This window comes from Heptranchias perlo, chromosome 22 (assembly GCF_035084215.1).
Source record: "Heptranchias perlo isolate sHepPer1 chromosome 22, sHepPer1.hap1, whole genome shotgun sequence".
Taxonomy (NCBI): Eukaryota; Metazoa; Chordata; class Chondrichthyes; order Hexanchiformes; family Hexanchidae; genus Heptranchias; species Heptranchias perlo.
In genome coordinates this window covers 47,126,703-47,148,061 of record NC_090346.1, presented here as the reverse complement: position 1 = coordinate 47,148,061, position 21,359 = coordinate 47,126,703, and the positions used below count along the sequence as shown (strand labels likewise).

Below are 21,359 nucleotides of genomic sequence, written 5' to 3'. Positions count from 1 at the left end.
ATAAAACCTCCAGGAATTCGTCCAACCAGAGTTGGCAACCTTACTTCTCAGCCTTGGCTCTGTGGGTAGCACTCTCGCCTGAGTCAGAAGGTTGAGTAGAATGGGCCTATACTCTCTGGAGTTTAGAAGAATGAGAGGTGACCTCATTGAAACATATAAGATTATGAGGGGGCTTGACAGGGTAGATGCTGAGAGGTTGTTTCCCCTGGCTGGAGAGTCTAGAACTAGGGGGCATAGTCTCAGGATAAGCGGTCTCAGGATAAGAATGAATTTCTTCAGTGAGAGGGTTGTGAATCTTTGGAATTCTCTACCCCAGAGGGCTGTGGATGATGAGCCATTGCGTATATTCAAGGCTGAGATAGATAGATTTTTGGACTCTAGGGGAATCAAGGGATACGGGGATCGGGCGGGAAAGTGGAGTTGAGGTCGAAGATCAGCCATAATCTGACTGAATGGCGGAGCAGGCTCGAGGGGCTGTGTGGCCCACTCCTGCTGCTATTTCTTATGTTGTGGGTTTAAGCCCCACTCCAGGGACTTGAGCACAAAATCTAGGCTGACACTCCCAGTGCAGTACTGAGGCAGTGCTACACTGTTGGAAGTGCCGTCTTTCGGACGAAATGTTAAACTGAGGCCCCTGTCTGCCTTCAAAGTTGGATGTAAAAGATCCCATGGCACTATTTGAAGAAGAGCAGGGGAGTTCTCCCCAGTGTCCGGGCCAATATTTATCCCTCAATCAACGCCTAAAAAAAAATTATCTGGTCATTGTCACATTGATGTTTGTGGGACTTTCCTGTGTACAAATTGGCTGCTGCATTTCCTATATTACAACAGTGACTACACTTCAAAAGTACTTCATTGGCTGTAAAGCTCTTTGGGACGTCCTGAGGTCGTGAAAGGCGCTATGTAAATGCAAAATCTTTCTTTCTCAGAGTTTCACTTGTTCGGACAGAATGGATCTACTTCCCAGAGATGGAACGATAGTGTTCAGAATCTCTGTTTTGAAAGGCGCTGTATAAATGCAAGTCTTTCTTTCTTTCTTCTTCCCAGCCAAATCAAATGTGCTTTAAAAAAAAAGCAACCTTGCAATTTTTTTTCTGTTTCAATGAACAAAAAAAATGGCAAAGCTTTTATTTGGGCACAGCTGACAGAAATTGTGCTTCTTGCTCTAGGTGACCCCAGCTTTGATCTAATTTAAGAGATATTTTTCATTTGTCTGCAAGCACTCTCAGATCAAGAGGGCCTGTGCCTTTAACAATGTTCACTTTTGACCCCCTTCTGCCAAACTTTTTTTTGTTTGACAGATGAACTAACCTGGGAACTTCTGCTGCAACTTTCCTAATGTATTTTTGTTGTATTGAACAGTTGCAAATAAAGTTTGTACAAATTTCAGTGGGACCAGACGCCTTCTGATGACGTAGAGAAAGACCATCGAATTCGATGGTCTTAGCGCTCCTCCGCGGCGTGTTTGTTCCTCCGCCGGAAAAACGAGTTCCAGGCTATTTTGAACGGCGGAGGGTGCGGGGGACCCCGCCGGCCCCAAGCGGAGTGGGAGAGGCCTTGGCGGAAGGCGGCGGGACACAAAGCGAGGGGTGAAGGACGGCTCTGGCCGTGCGCGTTTACTCAGGGGGGGTAAATGGCCGGTCCCTGGCGGAGGGATCCAAAGTGTGTGAGGAGGCTGGCGGGCTGTCCGTGCGGCGGGTGGCGGGTGGCGCCGGGCTCGCTCTCAGGTAAGGCCGGCGAGGGCGGGCCAGGCTCGGCGGGAAGGACCGGGCCCGTGATGATAGAGGGTGAGGGGTGTTTGAGGAGAGGAAGCCGAGGCCTGGGGCTAGTCCCCGGGTGGTTGGGGGTTGGGGTCTCAGGCCGTATCCCACCCACCCCGGGCCAGGGACAAGGGACTGACCGCTCGGACCCTGCTCGCGTCTCCGGGGGAGGGGCAGGTTCTCCCACCCCACCCCCACCTCTGGTCGGTGAGATCTCCCCCAGCCGCGGGGGGCGTGGCTGATGAAGAATGGGCGGGGGGGGCTCCTTCCCCTCCCCCTCCTCCCCCCCCCCTCCCACCCCCCCCCCTCCTCCCCCCTCCCACCCCCTCCTCCCCCCCCCCCCTCCCATCTCCATCTCCCCCCCCCCTCCCATCTCCATCTCCCCCCCCCCCTCCCATCTCCATCTCCACCCCCCCTCCCATCTCCATCTCCCCCCCCCCTCCCATCTCCATCTCCCCCCCCCCCTCCCATCTCCATCTCCCCCCCCCCCTCCCATCTCCATCTCCCCCCCCCCCTCCCATCTCCATCTCCCCCCCCCCTCCCATCTCCCCCCCCCCTCCCATCTCCATCTCCACCCCCCCTCCCATCTCCATCTCCACCCCCCTCCCATCTCCATCTCCACCCCCCTCCCATCTCCATCTCCCCCCCCCTCCCATCTCCATCTCCCCCCCCCCCTCCCATCTCCATCTCCCCCCCCCTCCCATCTCCATCTCCCCCCCCCTCCCATCTCCATCTCCCCCCCCCTCCCATCTCCATCTCCCCCCCCTCCCATCTCCATCTCCCCCCCCCTCCCATCTCCATCTCCCCCCCCCTCCCATCTCCATCTCCCCCCCCCTCCCATCTCCATCTCCCCCCCCCTCCCATCTCCATCTCCCCCCCCCTCCCATCTCCATCTCCCCCCCCCTCCCATCTCCATCTCCCCCCCCCTCCCATCTCCATCTCCCCCCCCCTCCCATCTCCATCTCCCCCCCCCTCCCATCTCCATCTCCCCCCCCCTCCCATCTCCATCTCCCCCCCCCCCCCCCTCCCATCTCCATCTCCCCCCCCCTCCCATCTCCATCTCCCCCCCCTCCCATCTCCATCTCCCCCCCCCTCCCATCTCCATCTCCCCCCCCCTCCCATCTCCATCTCCCCCCCCCTCCCATCTCCATCTTCCCCCCCCCTCCCATCTCCATCTCTCCCCCCCTCCCATCTCCATCTCCCATCTCCATCTCCCCCCCCCTCCCATCTCCATCTCCCCCCCCCTCCCATCTCCATCTCCCCCCCCCTCCCATCTCCATCTCCCCCCCCCTCCCATCTCCATCTCCCCCCCCCTCCCATCTCCATCTCCCCCCCCCTCCCATCTCCATCTCCCCCCCCCCCTCCCATCTCCATCTCCCCCCCCCCCTCCCATCTCCATCTCCCCCCCCCCTCCCATCTCCATCTCCCCCCCCCCTCCCATCTCCATCTCCCCCCCCCCCTCCCATCTCCCCCCCCCCCTCCCATCTCCATCTCCCCCCCCCCTCCCATCTCCATCTCCCCCCCCCCTCCCATCTCCATCTCCCCCCCCCCTCCCATCTCCATCTCCCCCCCCCTCCCATCTCCATCTCCCCCCCCCTCCCATCTCCATCTCCCCCCCCCTCCCATCTCCATCTCCCCCCCCCTCCCATCTCCATCTCCCCCCTCCGCCCCACCACTATTCCCCCCCCCTCCGCCCCACCACTATTCCCCCCCCCTCCGCCCCACCACTATTCCCCCCCCCCTCCGCCCCACCACTATTCCCCCCCCCTCCGCCCCACCACTATTCCCCCCCCCCTCCGCCCCACCACTATTCCCCCCCCCCCCCTCCGCCCCACCACTATTCCCCCCCCCTCCGCCCCACCACTATTCCCCCCCCCCTCCGCCCCACCACTATTCCCCCCCCCTCCGCCCCACCACTATTCCCCCCCCCTTCCGCCCCACCACTATTCCCCCCCCCCTCCGCCCCACCACTATTCCCCCCCCCCTCCGCCCCACCACTATTCCCCCCCCCCTCCGCCCCACCACTATTCCCCCCCCCCCTCCGCCCCACCACTATTCCCCCCCCCCCTCCGCCCCACCACTATTCCCCCCCCCCCTCCGCCCCACCACTATTCCCCCCCCCCTCCGCCCCACCACTATTCCCCCCCCTCCGCCCCACCACTATTCCCCCCCCTCCGCCCCACCACTATTCCCCCCCCACCCCTCTCCCCCTCCCCTCCTCTCCCCCTCCCCTCCTCTCCCCCTCCCCTCCTCTCCCCCTCCCCTCCTCTCCCCCTCCCCTCCTCTCCCCCTCCCCTCCTCTCCCCCTCCCCTTCTCCCCTCCTCTCCCCCTCCCCTTCTCCCCTCCTCTCCCCCTCCCCTCCTCCCCTCCTCTCCCCCTCCCCTCCTCCCCTCCTCTCCCCCTCCCCTCCTCCCCTCCTCTCCCCCCCCCTCCCCCCCCCCATCTCCCCCCCCTCCCATCTCCCCCCCTCCCATCTCCCCCCCCTCCCATCTCCCCCCCCCCCTCCCATCTCCCCCCCCCCCCCTCCCATCTCCCCCCCCCCCCTCCCATCTCCCCCCCCCCCCTCCCATCTCCCCCCCCCCCCTCCCATCTCCCCCCCCCCCCCCTCCCATCTCCCCCCCCCCCTCCCATCTCCCCCCCCCCCCCTCCCATCTCCCCCCCCCCCTCCCATCTCCCCCCCCCCCCCTCCCATCTCCCCCCCCCCCCTCCCATCTCCCCCCCCCCCCCCCTCCCATCTCCTCCCCCCCCCCCCTCCCATCTCCCCCCCCCCTCCCATCTCCCCCCTCCCATCTCCCCCCCCCCCCCTCCCATCCCCCCCCCCCCCTCCCATCCCCCCCCCCCCCCTCCCATCCCCCCCCCCCCCCCCCTCCCATCCCCCCCCCCTCCCATCTCCCCCCCCCCCATCTTCCCCCCCCCCCCCCTCCCATCTCCCCTCCCCTCTCCCCCCCCCCCCTCCCCTCTCCCCCCCCCCCTCCCCTCCCCCCCCTCTCCCCTCCCCCCCCTCTCCCCTCCCCCCCCCTCTCCCCTCCCCCCCCCTCCCCTCCCCTCCCCCCCCCCCCCTCCCATCTCCATCTCCATCTCCCCCCCCACCCTCCTCCCATCTCCATCTCCCCCCCCACCCTCCTCCCATCTCCATTTCCCCCCCCACCCTCCTCCCATCTCCATCTCCCCCCCCACCCTCCTCCCATCTCCATCTCCCCCCCCACCCTCCTCCCATCTCCATCTCCCCCCCCCCACCCTCCTCCCATCTCCATCTCCCCCCCCCATCTCCATCTCCCCCCCGAGCTGGTGGGCGGGCGGGGGAGTGGAGAGGCCCGAGTCAGACGGTTGTGCGTCGAAGCCCCCCAAACACCCCGGACTCGAGCACGCGATCTGAGGGAGATTTGTCGGAGGTGCCGTCCTTCTGATGAGACGTTAAACTACAGCAGGTGGATGTTAAAGATCCCACGGCACTATTCGAAGAAGAGTAGGGGAGTTCTCCCTGGAATCGAGGGATATGGGCCAAGTGCAGGCAATTGGGACTAGCTTAGTGGTATAAACTGGGCGACATGGACATGTTGGGCCGAAGGGCCTGTTTCCATGTTGTAACTTCTATGATTCTATGATTCTAACATTTATCCCTCAACCGAAACCATGTGGGATCTTGCTGTGTGCATTTGGCGGCTCCGTTTGCCTTCAAAACAACAGTATAATTACAAAATACGCTGGGATGTTTTTTGCAGAATTCAATTGACTTTTCCACGTAAATATTACAATAACCCTGCACAGTCTCACCAGAAATGAATCTCTGATATCTCCTCAATATTTTTGTTTGTTCTTAATGGAAAAATGCAACTTTAATACATTAATTGTACCAAGTAATTCAAACCCTGAATGGGACTTGATCCCACAAACTTCTAACTTAGAGGCGAGAGTGCCACCACTGAGCCAGTGCTGATGCTTCCAACTGTTCCTACATGAGTAGTGAATGCCCCACTCATCAGGGCTCCCCATGCTTTGTGTCTTTCTTGACTGGCTCAGTCTCAGTTCTCCCTGCATCGTTTCTTGCTGGTATATCAACACTGTTCCCATCACCAACTGCATAAATGTGATGCTTATCTCCGTAAAACATTTAAAAATGTAACTTTTAAAAATTGCCTCTGGTTCCGTGTTATATTTATTCCGTTCTGTTAGCATTGCTCTTGATAGGAGAGAGTGCTACCGTCTTCTGGGCAGCATTTCAGTTTACCAGGGGACATTTTGGCAAATATAAAAGTAAATAAGTAATGTGAATTAATTCCTATCAATTGAATAATCAAAGGCAGATTTTGTTTTGCTTATGCATTCTTTAAATAGGATAACCTTTTTGTCTATATGTACATTTACACTAATGCATCCTTTTAAAATAAAATGCTTGACACGACTTAAATGGATCACTGAAATCCTAACATTAAGAATTGGTGACTAGAATTGTAATGCAGCACAAGTCACAGCCTGTTGGGAGAGAAGGGGGCAAAATATCTTTGCGTTAACCTTTTTTTAAACAACTGTATTTATTTGCAGGTGACCTGTGATCCCCTTTTAACCAGTACTGGTGTGAGAGACCACTTCCGAATCTGTTTGGCGATTCATCTTAAACCAAAATGGCATTCGTGGCGACACCGGGTGCTGTGGTCGACCAGACCACTTTAATGAAGAAATACCTTCAGTTTGTGGCCGCTCTGACTGACAGCAACACACGTAAGTTCTTCTGCTTTTTCGTGCGTGTTGGTTAAAATCTCCGCAGGGTAGTTAAGGAAAACAAAGACTTGCGTTTATATAGCGCCTTTCACGACCTCAGGATAAGAACATAAGAACATAAGAAATTGGAGCAGGAGTAGGCCAATCGGCCCCTCGAGCCTGCTCCGCCATTCAATAAGATCATGGCTGATCTGATCCCAACCACAAATCTAAAGAACACAAGAAGTCGGAGCAGGACCCGGAGAAGTCGGAGCAGGACCCGGATGTCCCAAAGCACTTTACAGCCAGTGAAGTCGTTTTGAAGTGTAGTCACTGTTGTAATGTAGGGAAACCCGGCAGCCAATTTGCACACAGCAAGGTCCCACAAACAGCAATGAGATAAATGACATGTTTAGAAATGCATCAAATTAAAACTTTTGATAACATTTAGGAAGCTTGAAAGGGGAATGCAGCAGTCAGTGAGACTGCCAATTTACGCAGAGTTTGATTATTTACGTGCTTGACTACTGAATTAGGTTGAGATTGTCTGAACTCGTGCTCACTTAGGACTATTACAACCAGCAGTGAGAGAGGGGAATCCTCATCCCATCAAGCTGGATTGGGATTCAAACAGATGAAAGGGCAGTGTGCTAACTCTCTGCCCCGTTTAGCTCCTCCCGCCATCCCACAAGTTGCGTCTGTTTTATTAATGTTGCATCTTTAGTTTCCTACAGGTTGTGACAATAAACAATGAAATGTCGGTTCTTTCCTGTTGCAGTGCAGTGTGCTGGCAGCCCCAGTCAACCTGCCGTCACAGCGCACCCCTGTTGGGGGAGTTACCTGCCTCTGTCTCCTGCCACACTTCAGGGCCACAGCAGTCTTCTCCCTGTTGCCAGATTTTCCATGCTTCCCTTCACCCCTGCTGTTCGGCTGTGACCATTCACGCATCCTCTGGTCTCGGATACATCTTCTATTTCTCTAATTTCGTTTGTTATTTCCTCCTTTTTGCCTTGCAGCAACATCATCACTTCGGTCATTTAATCATCTCCTATCCCCCACCTCATCTCAGACCTTTTTTTCCCTCTCTCCGCCCTTTTCCCTGGCTCCGTTCCTCCTTAGAAGCTGTTCATCTGTAACATCTCCTGGTTCTGACAAAGGGTCACCTTTAATGGTAACCGGACCCTATTCCTCTCCACTGTCGCTACCTGACCTGAGTGTTTGCAGCATTTTCTGTTTTTAATTTCAGATTTCCAGCAGTATTTTAAGAACATAAGAAATAGGAGCAGGAGTAGGCCATACAGCCCCTCGAGCCTGCTCCGCCATTCAATCAGATCATGGCTGATCTTCGACCTCAACTCCACTTTCCCACGGGATCCCTATATCCCTTGATTCCCCTAGAGGACCAAAAATATTGTTCTCAGTCTTGAATATGCTCAATGACTGAGTATCCACAGCCCTCTGAGGTAGAGAATTCCAAAGATTCACAACCCTCCTGAATGAAGAAATTCCTCCTCATCTCAGCCCTAAATGTCTGACCCCTTATCCTGAGACTATGTCCCCTCGTTCTTGCTTCTCCAGCCAGGGGAAACATCCTCCCAGCATCTACCCTGTCAAGCCCTCTTAGAATCTTATATGTTTCAATGAGATCACCTCTCTATTCTTCTAAACTCCAGACAGTATAGGCCCGTTCTACTCAACCTCTCCTCATAGGACAACCCTCTCATCCCAGGAATCAATCTAATGAACCTTTGCTTCACTGCCTGTAAGGGAAGTATATCCTTCCTTAGATAAGGAGTCCAAATCTGCACACACTACTCCAGGTGTGGCCTCACCAAAGCCCTGTACAATTGCAGCAAGACTTCCTTACTCTTGTACTCCAAACCCCTTGCAATAAAGGCCAACATACCATTTGCCTTCCTAATTGCTTGCTGTACCTGCATGTTAACTTCCGTGTTTTGTGTACAAGGACACCCAAATCCCTCAACACCAACATTTAATAGTTTCTCATCATTTTAAAAAATATTCTGTTTTTCTATTTTTCCTACCAAAGTGAATAACCTCACATTTCCCACATTATACTCCGTCTGTCACTTTCATGCCCACTCACTTAATCTGTCTATATCCCTTTGCGTCCACCTCACCTTGCTTTCCCACCTAGCTTTATATCGTCAGCAAACTTGGATACATTACACTCTGTCCCTTCATCCAAGTCATTAATATAGATTGTAAATAGCTGAGGCCCAAGCACCAATCCTTGTGGCACCCCACTAGTTACAACCTGCCAACCTAAAAATGACCCTTTTATTCCTATTCTCTGTTTTCCGTCCATTAACCAGCCCTCAATCCATGCTAATCCCCTATCCCATGAGCCCTTATCTTGTGTAAAAACCTCTTGTGTGGCTCCTTATCAAATGCCTTTTGAAAATCCAAATATACCACATCAACTGGTTCCCCTTTATCTACCCTGCTAGTTACACCCTCAAAACTATAATAGATTTGTCAAACACGATTTCCCTTTCATAAGACCATGTTGATCCTGCCTAATCATATTATGATTTTCTAAATGCCCTGTTACTACGTCCTTAATAATGGATTCCAGCATTAACTGGTCTGTAGATCCCTGTTTTCTCTCTCCCTCCTTTCTTGAATAGCAGGGTTATATTTGCTACTTTCCAATCCACTTGGACCATTCTAGAATCTAGGGAATTCTGGAAGATCAAAACCAATGCATCCACCATCTCTGCAGCCAACTCTTTTAAACCCTAGGATGTAAGCGATCAGGTCCACGGGATTTGTCGGCTTTTGGTCCCATTAATTTTTCTAATACTTTTTCTTTACTAATCTTAATCACTTTAAGTTCCTCCCTCTCATTAGACCCTTGGTTCCCCACTATTGCTTTTTGTGTTTTCTACTGTGAAGACAGATGTAAAATACTTGTTTAATATCTGTGCCTTTGTAGTGAACTCCCTCATTGGTACTCAACTAGCAACAGGGAAGTAAGTCTGTATCACAAAGCATGGAGTAGCTATGTGAGTCCACACGAAGTAAACTCATATCGTTTTAAAGATCAATCAGTAGTTTTTAAACTATTTAATTGGGGTAAACAAGACACAAAATAGAACTCTAGTTTGCAGAACAATAATCCTCTAACAAGTAGGATCTACAGTTTTGCTTGTGGATACGTGCCAAGTGTCTCTTAGTCTTTTAGTTTTTATTAGGCACCACCTCCACTTGTATGTCCTCTAATTCTTCACTGGATCTCTCACAGATTTAGTGTTGAGTACAGTCTCTGTTTAATTTGTTTTCTATGTTGGCTTGGTTCCTGTTTATTTGCTGTATATTTTGGTTGTTTTCAGTTGTCTGTTTCCCAATTATATAAAGAAAGAACTTGCATTTATATAGCGCCTGGTGCGACCTCAGGACATTCCAAACCGTTTTACAGCCAATGAAGTACTGTTGCAATGTAGGAAATGCGGCAGCCAATTTGCGCATAGTAAGGTCCCGCAAACGGCAATGAAATAAATGATGAAATGATCTGTATTAGATGTTGACTGAGGGATAATTGTTGGCCAGGACACCGGGGAGAACTGTCCTGCTCTTCGAATAGTGCCATGATCGTTTACGTCCACCTGAGAGGGCAGACATGGCCTTGAAAGATGTCTCATCCGAAAGACGGTACCTCCGACTGCGCAGCACTCCCTCAGTACTGCACTGAAGTGTCAGCCTAAATTTTGTGCTCAAGTCCCTGTTGAACCCATGATCTTCTGAGTCAGAGGCGAGAGTGCTACCCACTGAGCCATAGCTGACACCTATACAGGTTTATTTCTGTGAATTTCTAAAGAGCGGGATTTCTGAACCGGTGTGTATTTGTTAATTGTGAAACGTGCAGGCCATATCATTTTAGTAAATAGAAATTTTAACTGATGAAAGTCTGTTGCTGCAGTTCTGTTTTTGATGTAAAGAAGTTGCCTTGTTTTGATGGCAATGTGTTGTGACAAATCTGGTGGCATGTGGGGTGTTTGTAGAAATTATTTCAGGAGTGAGTATCTTTGAATGTTTTTTGTTGTCACTAGCTGTAGAAAATTATTGGCTGTAAGTAAAGTAAATCTGGCTTTTGTGGTTGGTTTCTGTTTGATTGGATTGAGATACTCTATCCTAATTGTATCTTCGAGTTTTGTTTTTAATATTCTAATTATGACATAGAGTTGTGAAAGGATGGTCTATATCCATGTTGTAAAGGTGTCCGGTAGCACAGTTGATGGGTTGAGCTGCAGTTGTCTGGTTCAGTGGCCTGAGCTCTTGTTTGGTGTTGGTGCTTTATATGTTCTCCTTCCTCTTGTGTACAGCACTGAGATCCCTTTGGTCAAAGTCACCAGCAAAGTCCTGTGTGACTGCAGCTTGCCCGCTTGCTCTCCTTTACCTCTTTTTCGTCTTCGACACTGCGGACCACTCCCTTCTCTCCCAGCACCCCTCTTCCCGTCATCATCTTGACGATCGGGTTCTTCAAATGCTGTCCTTATCGTCCTTCCTACCCCCACAAACCTCACGAATCCAGCTGCCTCTGCCCCCTCCTCACCTCCATCGTCCCTGCCCCGTCAAACTCCACTGGCTGTCGTCGCCCCAGCAAATCAGGTACAGGATTCTCATCCTTGTTCTCGAATCCCCCCCACCCCCGGCCATCCCTGCCGTGGTCTTGCTATTCTCTACCTGACGTATTGCAGCCAGCCACTTGCCCCAGACTAGGCCCTCTTCTCATCTCACTCGGTTCGTGATTGTTGCTCGCCTTCTCCACTCTGCCATCGATGCGGATTATTTGGCTGGTGTATCCCTGCCCCCTCGGTTTCTCCCCAAAACACTTTGTCTTTTCCATAGTAAGATTAGGAATAGGAGTAGGCCATTCAGGCCCTCAAGCTGTTCTGCACTTTAACTCTATTTACCTGCCTTAGCTCCATATCCCTTGATACTTTCCTTTTACCCAAATCAAGCTATCAATCTCAGTCTTGAAAGCTTCAGTTGTCCCCCAGCATCCACAGCCTTTTGGGGAGCCAGTTTCAGATTTTCACTACACTTTGTGCGAAAAAGTGCTTCCTGATTTTGCTCCTGAACGGCCTAGCTCCAATTTTAAGATGATGTCCTCTTTTTCTTGATTCCCCCACCGGAAGAAATAGTTTCTCCACATCTACCGTATCGAATCCCTTTAACATTTTAAACACCTCGATCAGATCACCCCACACTCTTCTATACTCAAAGGAATATAAACCATTTCCCTTCCCTTTCTGCCTTCAAAAAACATCTAAAACAAGCACTCATTTCTTTTGTGCTTTAGCCACCTCCCCCCCCCCCCCAATTCCTCTCTTCCCCCCCACCCCCCTCACAAATTCCTCCTTTTACTGCCTAGTGTCCACCTCTCTGCCTCTAAGTGCTCATGGACATTATCTCTCTCTCACATGCGCTATATAAATGCAAGCTGTTGTGCAGATCTGCTTGTGATGATATCTCTGTAGCAGGTATTTTTGTATCTCTGCAGTAAGCTAAAAGTATATCAGCACCAGTTATATAGATATCCAATTTAAGCAACATACCATTGTAATAAGAGGGCTGTATATCTCTCGTTCTGTTTTAAAATTAAACTCTACACAAGATTCTCTTTTAATCCTTTGCTTTCTAAACATTCGAGCCAGTCTGTTGCAGTGCTTCCCCAATACCAGCTTTACATAATGAAATTGGATACTCTGACGCATTTTAAAAAATCATCCTTGGCCTCCTCTCGCACCCAAAGCTGTATTACATCAAACCTTTCACTCTCCCTCCATTTATTTGCCTCTGAGATGCGACTGTTTGTTCCCTGACTCATTTTGTTGAAAATTCTGCAATGCTCCCTTTCTGTGTTGAGTCTGCTGTCACCACTAGTTGTCTACGCTATTTTACGGACAGTCTCTTGTCTGAATTCCTCTTGCTCTATTAGAACTACGTTCTCTCCCAAACCCTCGACCTCCACCACCTAGAAGGAGAAGGGAAGCAGGTGCATGGGAACACCACCAGCTCCGAGTTCCTCACCCAAGTCACACACCATCCTGGCTTGGACATGTATCGTGGTTCCTTCACCGTCCCCGAGTCAAAATCCTACCTAACACTATTGTGAGAGTACCTTCACCACACGGACTGCAAGAAAAAGGCCCACCACCACCTTCTCAAGGGCAGCTAGGGATGGGAAACAAATGCCGGCCTTGCCAGCGACGCCCACATTTCGAGAATGAATTTAAAAAAAAAACCTGGCCTTGTCTCTAGTCTCTGGCTGCGCCGCTGTAAATTCTCACCGCAATCTTCTCTACTTTGTGCTGCCACGTCCCTTTGAATGATCAGTCATTTCGCGTGCAGTTTCATAGTTTTAAATAACTTTCTCCCTGCCCTTGTACTAGAAGTTTTTACAGCTGCTTACAGTTCCAAGGATAAGGCCTCTTGTTCATAAAGTAGGTCCCTTTATACAAAAACTCCACTGTGAACCTTCCGTGTACTAATTTATCAGTCACTGGACCAATTTTCCAGGAGATTTAGCCGTCTGTTAGAAAGATTACTGGTCTTTGTGAAAGAAACCAATGGTAATTTCAAATCAGAACAGAAAATGCTGGAAACATTCAACAGGTCAGGCAGCACCCGTGGAGAGAGAAACAGAGTTAATGTTCCAGGTCGCTGGCCTTTCATCAGAACAGGAAGATCTTAGAGATGAACAGCATTTAAGCAAATGCAGAGCCAGGGAAAAAGAGGGGCAGGAAAAGAACAAAAGGGAGATGTCTGTGGACGGCAGGAGTGATTAAATGACAAAAGGGATGTTGGTGCAAAAGGAGTTAATTTCAAAGCTTTGTTATAATTATTTGAAAGTAATGGGCTAGTAACTTAGTGGCTCACGTGGTTTAACTAATGGCCCAATGTCACTGTCACATCTTGATCAACCTGCCAGAAATGTCCTTCTGTTTTGAGCCATGAGCTTCTTGGCTGGCTTTGGTGCTGTTAGGGTGTACGCCCAAACTGTGTCATTCTGTTGCTAACTCCGAATTGGCATCTGTGCCTCTCTCAAACGGTTCCTGGTACATTTTCTAACCCATGGTTTGCCGGTTCAGTGAGGTGTCTGCAATTGCAATCTCCACAGCATTTGTACCTCCCTTGCTGCAGTGTTGCTGCTATTCGGGAGGAGCATCATCTTGGTATGCAGTCCTAATATTTACAGGACGTTTCTTGCACAGATACAAGGAGGAAACAACCTGGAGTTTACCCTGGGGATTGTTGACCCTGTCATTTGTATTAATTCCTGAGTGTAGCTTGTGTGTGTGAGCAGTCCATATCTTTGACATTTGCCGCATACGATAAACTGTCTGTCGTGTAAATAGATCTGTTTTGGGTTATTCACGTATGGAATCTTACAGCACAGAAGAAGGCCTTTCGTCCCTTCGTGCCTGTGATAGCCCTTTGAAAGAGCTATCTAATTAGTTCCATTCCCCCGCTCTTTCTCCATGGCCATGCAAGGAAACTTTTGAAAGCTTCTATTGAATCTACGTGACTTTGTGATTCAAATTAGAAACCAGGTGGATGACACTGAGAACACGTTGCTTGTTTTAAAAAAATATATAGCCATTGATTGTAATTAACAGAATGAATCATAAGTTGAACAGAAGCAAAATGATGGAGACAAATTACTAGAGCCCTGCAGAATAATTTGGAAGGTAGCTCCGCGTGTGTGCGCGTGCATGTGTGTACGCATGTGTGTGCGCTTGTGTGTGCGCATGTGCGCGTGTCGGCGTGTATGTGTGAGCGTGTGTGTACTGGTATGATTGTGATGCTACTTTCTGTTATGGGCGATGTTAGTAAAACTGATAAGATCTGATTGCTTCTGTTGGGCCATGTAGTCGGAAACAAAGTAGACTTTTTTCCAATCTAAAAGAGTGCTGTTTAATTTTTTTTTGCAGCTGATGAAACCAAATTGAAAATGATGCAAGAAGTCAGTGAAAATTTTGAAGTAAGTTTCCAGTGTTGATCATGTTCAGAGTGTGAATTTAAAAGCGTCCTGTTTGTGGTCCTTGTATATTTAGGATTTTGTTATAATGACATTGTTAAAAAGACCTGACATTTGTGAATTGAGGAAATGAACAGGACATGACAGCACTACCAGTGCAATAGAATTGTATAGAATTTACAGCACACAAACAGGCCATTTAGACCTACTGGTCTAAGCCGGTGTTTATGCTCCACACGAGCCTTATTTCACTTTATTTCATCTAACCCTATCAGCATATCCTTCTATTCCTTTCTCCCTTATGTGTTTATCTAGCTTTCCCTTAAATGCATCTATGCTATTTGCCTCTACCACTCCACGTGGTAGGAAGTTCCACATTCTCACCACTCCCTCAGTAAAGAAGTATCTCCTGAATTCCTTATTGAATTTGTTAGTGCCGACGTCAATACGTGCAATATTCTGCAGATGTTAATGAAAATTAACTTAAAATTCATGTGTCTGTTGTTTCTATGCCTTGAGAATATAGTACAGGATGGTTATGATTTAACGAGCAGTTGATATTTTCATGTGCATCGTAATGTTTTACATTTCACTAGTCTGAAATTTAAACATGGGAACTGTGAAAGTACTTTAACAATGAAATAACATTGCCTGGGTTTAGGGGAAAGTAGAACACTGGTCCTTTTGTCCATTAAAGCTGGTGAAATTGAGAATTATGGACATCTTTGATTTTTTTAGTATTGCAGTTTGAATAGATGTAATCTTAGGTTTATTATTCTTGGTTGTGAGTTTTAAATTTTTTCCTAGACTATAAACAAAAACTGTAACATCCCTTGTTTCTAGAATGTCACCACTTCACCACAGTACTCAACTTTCCTGGAACACATCATTCCTCGTTTTCTCACATTCCTGCAAGACGGAGAAGTGCAGTTCCTTCAGGAAAAATCTGCCCAGGTACGTGGTGGAGGTGCCTTGGCTCCCCCATTGACTCATCGTGCTTAACAGGTTGAAAAATCACATGTGCTTTGTATGCAATCTTACTTATTATTATGTATATTCAACACAGGAAACTAACTTTTCATTAAAGAAATTGCGGCAGTAATTCCCCCCCCTCCCCCCCCCCCCCCCCCCCCCGCACCCCCCCCGCTGTATCTTTCCATCCTTATTGGCAAAACAGCCTTGTTAATGCTGTGTGTAAAAGTAATATATCTAACATGGATAAATTAAAATTTTGCACAGTTCTTTATAGTTAAGCCATAAACTGCACACTAATAGTTTATTTTATATAGCAATTAACAGGCTTTCCCATCCAGATAGTTTTAATAGACTCCAGTGAGCCAATTGGTAGGGCAGCAAATGCTCATTTTATAAAATATATTTTGACAGTAATTATCGGTGAATTTTATGAGCTTGTTTCGAATTCAAGCAGCAGTGAGCAGGATCTGACCTGGCTCTCTGCTCTAGGTCCCTGCTAACAGTTGTAATGCATGAGTGCACAAGTTGTATGCCAGAGTGTGGGGTCAGGTTGTTGCAAGGACAAGACAGTTGCTTTGTCCTTTACTCCAGTAACTAAACACTTGCAGTAACCTCTGCAAAGTAGGTGAATCCATTAACTGCAGATTCTCCTCACTGCTGCCAGTTGTTATGATCTGGAATGCGCTGCCTGAAAGGGTGGTGGAAGCAGACTCAATAGTAACTTTCAAAAGGGAATTGGATAAATACTTAAAAAGGAAAGATTTGCAGGGCTATGGGGAAAGAGTGGGACTAATTGGATAGCTCTTTCAAAGAGCTGGCACTGGCACGTGGGGCCAAATGGCTTCCTTCTGTGCTGTATGATTCAATGATTTACTGCTTAATATTTTTAGATGAGCTAGCGTAAGGAACTTGAGGGCCGACTTTCACTGGAAAACTGCTAGTAGCGGCTTGGGTGCCCGTTGCACACCCCATCAGATTTTCTTTTCCATTGACTTCAGTGGTAATATAATGTGGCGGCTGAATGGCCTCCTTCTGCGCTGTATGAGTCTATGTTTTGACCATCGCCTTTGAGCCGTCACGGCTGATCTTCTGTTTTGTGCAGTCGTCCCGCTCTAATGTCGCAGTGAGTACCAGGCTGTTCTAATGACATCTGGAGCCTTTAACATCCTGCGTGTTTCACCCTGCGTTTTTACCTTTGTGCCGCTGCAGAATTTCAGTATTTCTCCATGTAATAAACGCTCAACAGTTGTTTGCATAAGAAACTTGTTAATTTTGTGAATTCTTTGGTTACAAAACGATAAAAATGATTTCTTTAAGACCCTAAATATCTCGAATTCAGTTTGTAGAAATACCTTTAAATTCTGCTGTGCAGAAACATTTTTTTTTGAATTTCTATGCATAAGTGACCTCCCTGAAGTGTTTCATTTTTAATTACAGTCAGACAGTTGTCACATAGTTTGCTCAGAACTATTTCAGACAACCCTTTTTTAAAAACAAAATCCAATGCAGTATTGTAATATTTGTGATTTCTGCTAAGTGTATTTGTGTGCAATAGAACCAGCATGCTTTGATTTCTGGTGAAGCTCCTTTTTTAAAAATTGTGTATTTCTAGCAAGTTCGGAAGCTTGTCCTTGAAATCATCCACAGAATTCCAACAAATGAGCATTTGCGTTCCCACACAAAAAATATTTTGTCTGTGATGTTTCGGTTTTTGGAGGTAAGTTTTCAACATTTTCTCTTTTTTCCTTTGTTTTAAATTTGTGCATCTTTAAACACCCAGCAGTAACTGATAGCCCAATTTCTAATCTAGCGTGTTAGTATCTAGTGTTTAGTCTCTTGACTTAGGCCGCCTTTTAGAATCGTTGGCACTGAGTAGAATGTGTGCTTCTAGTTCACACGCACTGAGGCCGTGTCTCAGATCGAGCTGTTTTAAATAATGAAGGGAATTGACAAAGTCGATAGGGCATGACTCATCTCTCGACTTTCAGAACGGAGGAACGCAATCTTAGAATTTGAGCTCTGCGGATTTAAAAAGCAAGAGTCCAGGAAAAACAACTTCACACAAATGGTTGAGAGAATGGAACTCATCTCCTCGGAAAGCCATGGATTCAAAGTTAAATGAGGGGTTTAAAAGGGAGATGGTACTTAGTTGGGAAGTCAGGGTACAAGAAATGGCAGAACACCGAGATTTGGGACAGAGCTGCCTTGGTTAACGAGATGGCACAGCACACATGGGTGGTTGAATGGCCAGCCTCTGTTCCTGTGACTCTCCTTGTCTTCAGTTCCACGCCTGCAGTATTGGTGTACTACACGTGCAAGACCAAATGTGGGGGACTTTCCATCATCCACCAGGAAGGGAAGGGGAGGGACGCGGTCCATTAAGGTGAGAAATACAGGCACCGCTGTTTTTAAAAGTAAGTCGAGCCAGTGAATAGCTCGGATAGAAAGACAGTGGGGTGTCCTAGAAAGGAATCCTATCTGAAGCTCCGATTTGGATGTCCCTTAGACCAAGATTTCGGGTTAGTAAAACCTGTACTTGAAAAGTGTCCAGCGTCTAATATAATGTAATTATTTCATCAATAATTGTTTTATTTACAGTGTAAAAATGTAGATGATGAGGAATAAGATTCTGAAATGATTAAAATCATGTTAATGGGTGAATGTTTAATGCGATGTTGCACTTACACCAATTACCCTGTTTCAGGTGGAGAATGAAGAGAATGTACTTATTTGTCTCCGAATCATCATTGAATTACACAAACAATTCAGACCACCAATTACACAGGAAGTAAGTTTCCTTGCTTGAAAGACCAGGCATTTTAAAAAGTATAGAAAGCGATTAGTTTGTGTGGTCTGTGCAGTTTATTGCACTGAACTGCCTTCAAGTTCAAATGAGAATTTCTAGACAATTGTTTCTGAATGCTTGTTAAAATGAGTCATTTTAAAAAATTCTACATGACTTAAGAGCTTCTGATCAAGTTTTGATTCTGTCTAATGAACGCAGGCTATAAAATGGGCACCATTCTGCTAATGCCATGTCTGCTTTGCTTACAGATTCATCACTTTCTTGATTTCGTGAAGCAGATTTACAACGACCTACCGAAAGTCGTGGTACGTATAGCGCAGGGGATCGTTCGGTCGAATCGCTGGATGCTGTTCGGAAAAATAATTCATTTTCCATTCCTTCTCCTAGACACGATACTTTGAGAAGCCCCAAGCGATTGCTGATAACACCGTTCCTTCCCCAGAGATGGTTGGCATGATCACTCAGGTTGCAGTTAAGACCAATCCTGAGCGAGAGGACAGTGAATCAAGGACGGTAAGTTGACCTGTCGAAAATTTGCATTGCCCTTTCACCTTTGGCAGCAAGCTTGCATCCAACCCAGAAATGATGGGCTGACTCTAAACGTCCCATGTGAAATGTCGGTGTCCTTCCCAAAACATCCCTTGTGGGAAATGCTTGCTAAATAAATATTTATATTTCACCGCTGTAATTGTCTACATTAATGAAAGATCTTGTGTTTGTACAAAATATTTCTGTCTTTCAGCATACCATAATTCCTAGAGGCTCCCTCTCGCTGAAGGTATTGGCCGAGCTTCCGATCATTGTTGTTCTCATGTATCAGGTAATTGTTACAATTATTCGTTACCATAGAGGAAAGATCCCATTTTGACTGGGCCGGAATGCTTGGGATATTGAACTAGTTGGGTTTTGGCTATAGATTTATTCAACTCAGGATCCAGATAGCCTCCAGTTTTTTTTGTTTTCTTTTGTCACAATCCCGAGTGGTAATAGTTATTTTCTATTCTATTCTATTCTCCTGCAACATTTTCCCTTCCTCCTTCCCCTGGTCTGTACAGCTCTTCTAGCTGAGTGTTTGCACATGGAAATCCATTAAGGAATTCAAGAGAAACTTCTTTACCCAGAGAGTGGTTAGAATGTGGAACTCGCTACCACAAGGAGTAGTTGAGGCGAATACCATAGATTCACTTAAGGGGAAGCTAGATAGTACATGAGGGAGAAAGGAATAGAAGGTTATGCTGATAGGGTTAGATGAAGTGAGGTGGGAGGATGCTCGTGTGGAGCATAAACACCAACATAGATCAGTTGGGCTGAATGGCCTGTCTCTGTGAAGTACATTCCATGTATAAACTACTGTAGATGTTTGCCGATGTCCTGGCTTCTCCGAGGCAGGTGAGACTGGTCCACGGCCATCGTTTTCATAATTTTTCTTTTCCTTCCTTGTGAGTAAGCTGTTCAAACTTTAAGGTTAAATCTGCCAATGACCCAAAAGGTGAATTCCAGAATTAGAGTTGAACCCAGAAAAGTCAGTGTTGCCAGACGTCCCCCTCCCCACCACCACAATAGACACTTTAAGCAGGGAGATTTTATTTCCAAATAAATTCATGGAGGGGTGGTTGCATTGTGTAGAGGTGGATTGATTTCACGCCATTAGCTTTTCCAGCGGTAGTGCCGTAGGCTGACAGCCGCTCCCAGTAGTGCTGCCGGCCTCCATCCAGGAATCCGCGATGCTGCAGATCCTGGCTGGAGGGGAAGGAGCAGTGTTGCTGGGAGCATGAAGCGGGTGTCGGGCTGCTGCGCTCCTGTGGAGGGAGCCAGCATTGCTGTCAGTTTCGCTCCCCACTGGCAAATTAACTATAATCCACCAGCGAGTTACCGGGACCCATTCCCCCCCCTCTCTCTCTTTTTCTCTTTCTCTCCCCCCCCCCCCCCAAGGATCTGCCTTTCGAAGTTGCGAATCAGGCTGGGAGTTGGATGCTTCTTGAGGTGGTGCCCAGCTTTTGCTTGGGTCCTCCCCTGGATGGCAGGCCTAAGACTGAGTGCTTGGCGCGGAGGGAATCGCAACTACAAAACTGCTTTTCAGTGACACTGAAGACTCCGAAGCATTGTTTCATGTGCCACCCTTAATGAGAGGAAAAAAAACAGAAATTGTGCATGATATTAATGCCAAGCATTGGCGTTAGTCTAAAGAAATATAACAATGCTCTTGTTTTATTTCAGCTGTACAAGCAGAGTATCCACAATGTCGTATCTGAATTTGTGCCTTTGATTATGAGCACCATCATGCTGCAGGTTACACCTCAAGCAAGGTAAAAAGTATTCCTCTGGGTGGTGCTAGAGACTGCAAGCAGCACTTGGCTTTGTTATGCAAATTCTTCTTTGGTTTCTGACCGTGTGCTGAAATTAATTTTGAAAAGTGGACTAGGAACAAAAACCCAGATGATAGAGTGAGGAGTCGCTATAGATACAGAATATAATCTGTGGGGAGATTTAACCGACTGAGGTGCAGGCAATTTTGGGCTTTTCATAAAAAAAATCTTCAAATCATAAGATTACATTATTTGGAGCAGCCCTTTATGGTTTGACAAATGATCGAAAGCTCTTCTATGACGGTAATAATCTTTCGTACACTTTTGCTGGTTTGTGTACTGATTCAGAAGACCTCTGAACCTGGTAATGAGAGTGACCAGAGCAGCACTCGAAGAGTTACTGCTGATTAAGGCAAACCTGCTTATCCCTGGAGGTGTGAAAGTGAAAGATCCATGGAATATCTGCCGCTCATGAGATCTTTTGGGTTGGGGTTGGTTGGATTGGGGTTGGTTGGGTTGAGATTGGTTCGTTGGTTGGTTTGTTGGGTTGGGGTTGGTTTGGGTTTGGTTGGGGTTGGTTGGGTTAATGCTGTAGGAAACCTTGAATTAGTTGATTTAAAAAAACATAGGTCTTTTTACCGAGCCATATCTGGAGTTTCTTAAGCAGTCCGATGCAGTACCAGTTTTGTGATGCTTTATATGCAGTGCTACACAATGTGTACCACTAACTCCTACTTGTAGAAAATGACACTGCATGAAGATTGCCACTTTGACATTTGGTTTAAAAGGCACCCTTCTCTTAACA

At 47.9% G+C, this 21,359-nt stretch overlaps 1 protein-coding gene across 2 annotated transcripts in view; it reads left to right on the top strand.

Moving 5' to 3' along the window:
• The first annotated feature begins 1,680 nt into the window (after positions 1-1,680).
• The window catches only part of trrap (transformation/transcription domain-associated protein), a 174,911-nt gene continuing 155,232 nt past the window's right edge, over positions 1,681-21,359 (top strand). For both annotated transcript variants that reach the window (XM_068003488.1, XM_068003487.1), the window contains exons 1-10: positions 1,681-1,727; positions 6,304-6,480; positions 14,421-14,470; positions 15,311-15,421; positions 17,055-17,159; positions 18,147-18,230; positions 18,497-18,553; positions 18,636-18,761; positions 18,991-19,068; positions 20,466-20,554. In XM_068003488.1, the coding sequence (XP_067859589.1) occupies positions 6,384-6,480; positions 14,421-14,470; positions 15,311-15,421; positions 17,055-17,159; positions 18,147-18,230; positions 18,497-18,553; positions 18,636-18,761; positions 18,991-19,068; positions 20,466-20,554 (797 nt within the window). In that variant the 5' untranslated portion in view covers positions 1,681-1,727; positions 6,304-6,383. The remainder of the gene's footprint in view (positions 1,728-6,303; positions 6,481-14,420; positions 14,471-15,310; positions 15,422-17,054; positions 17,160-18,146; positions 18,231-18,496; positions 18,554-18,635; positions 18,762-18,990; positions 19,069-20,465; positions 20,555-21,359) is intronic.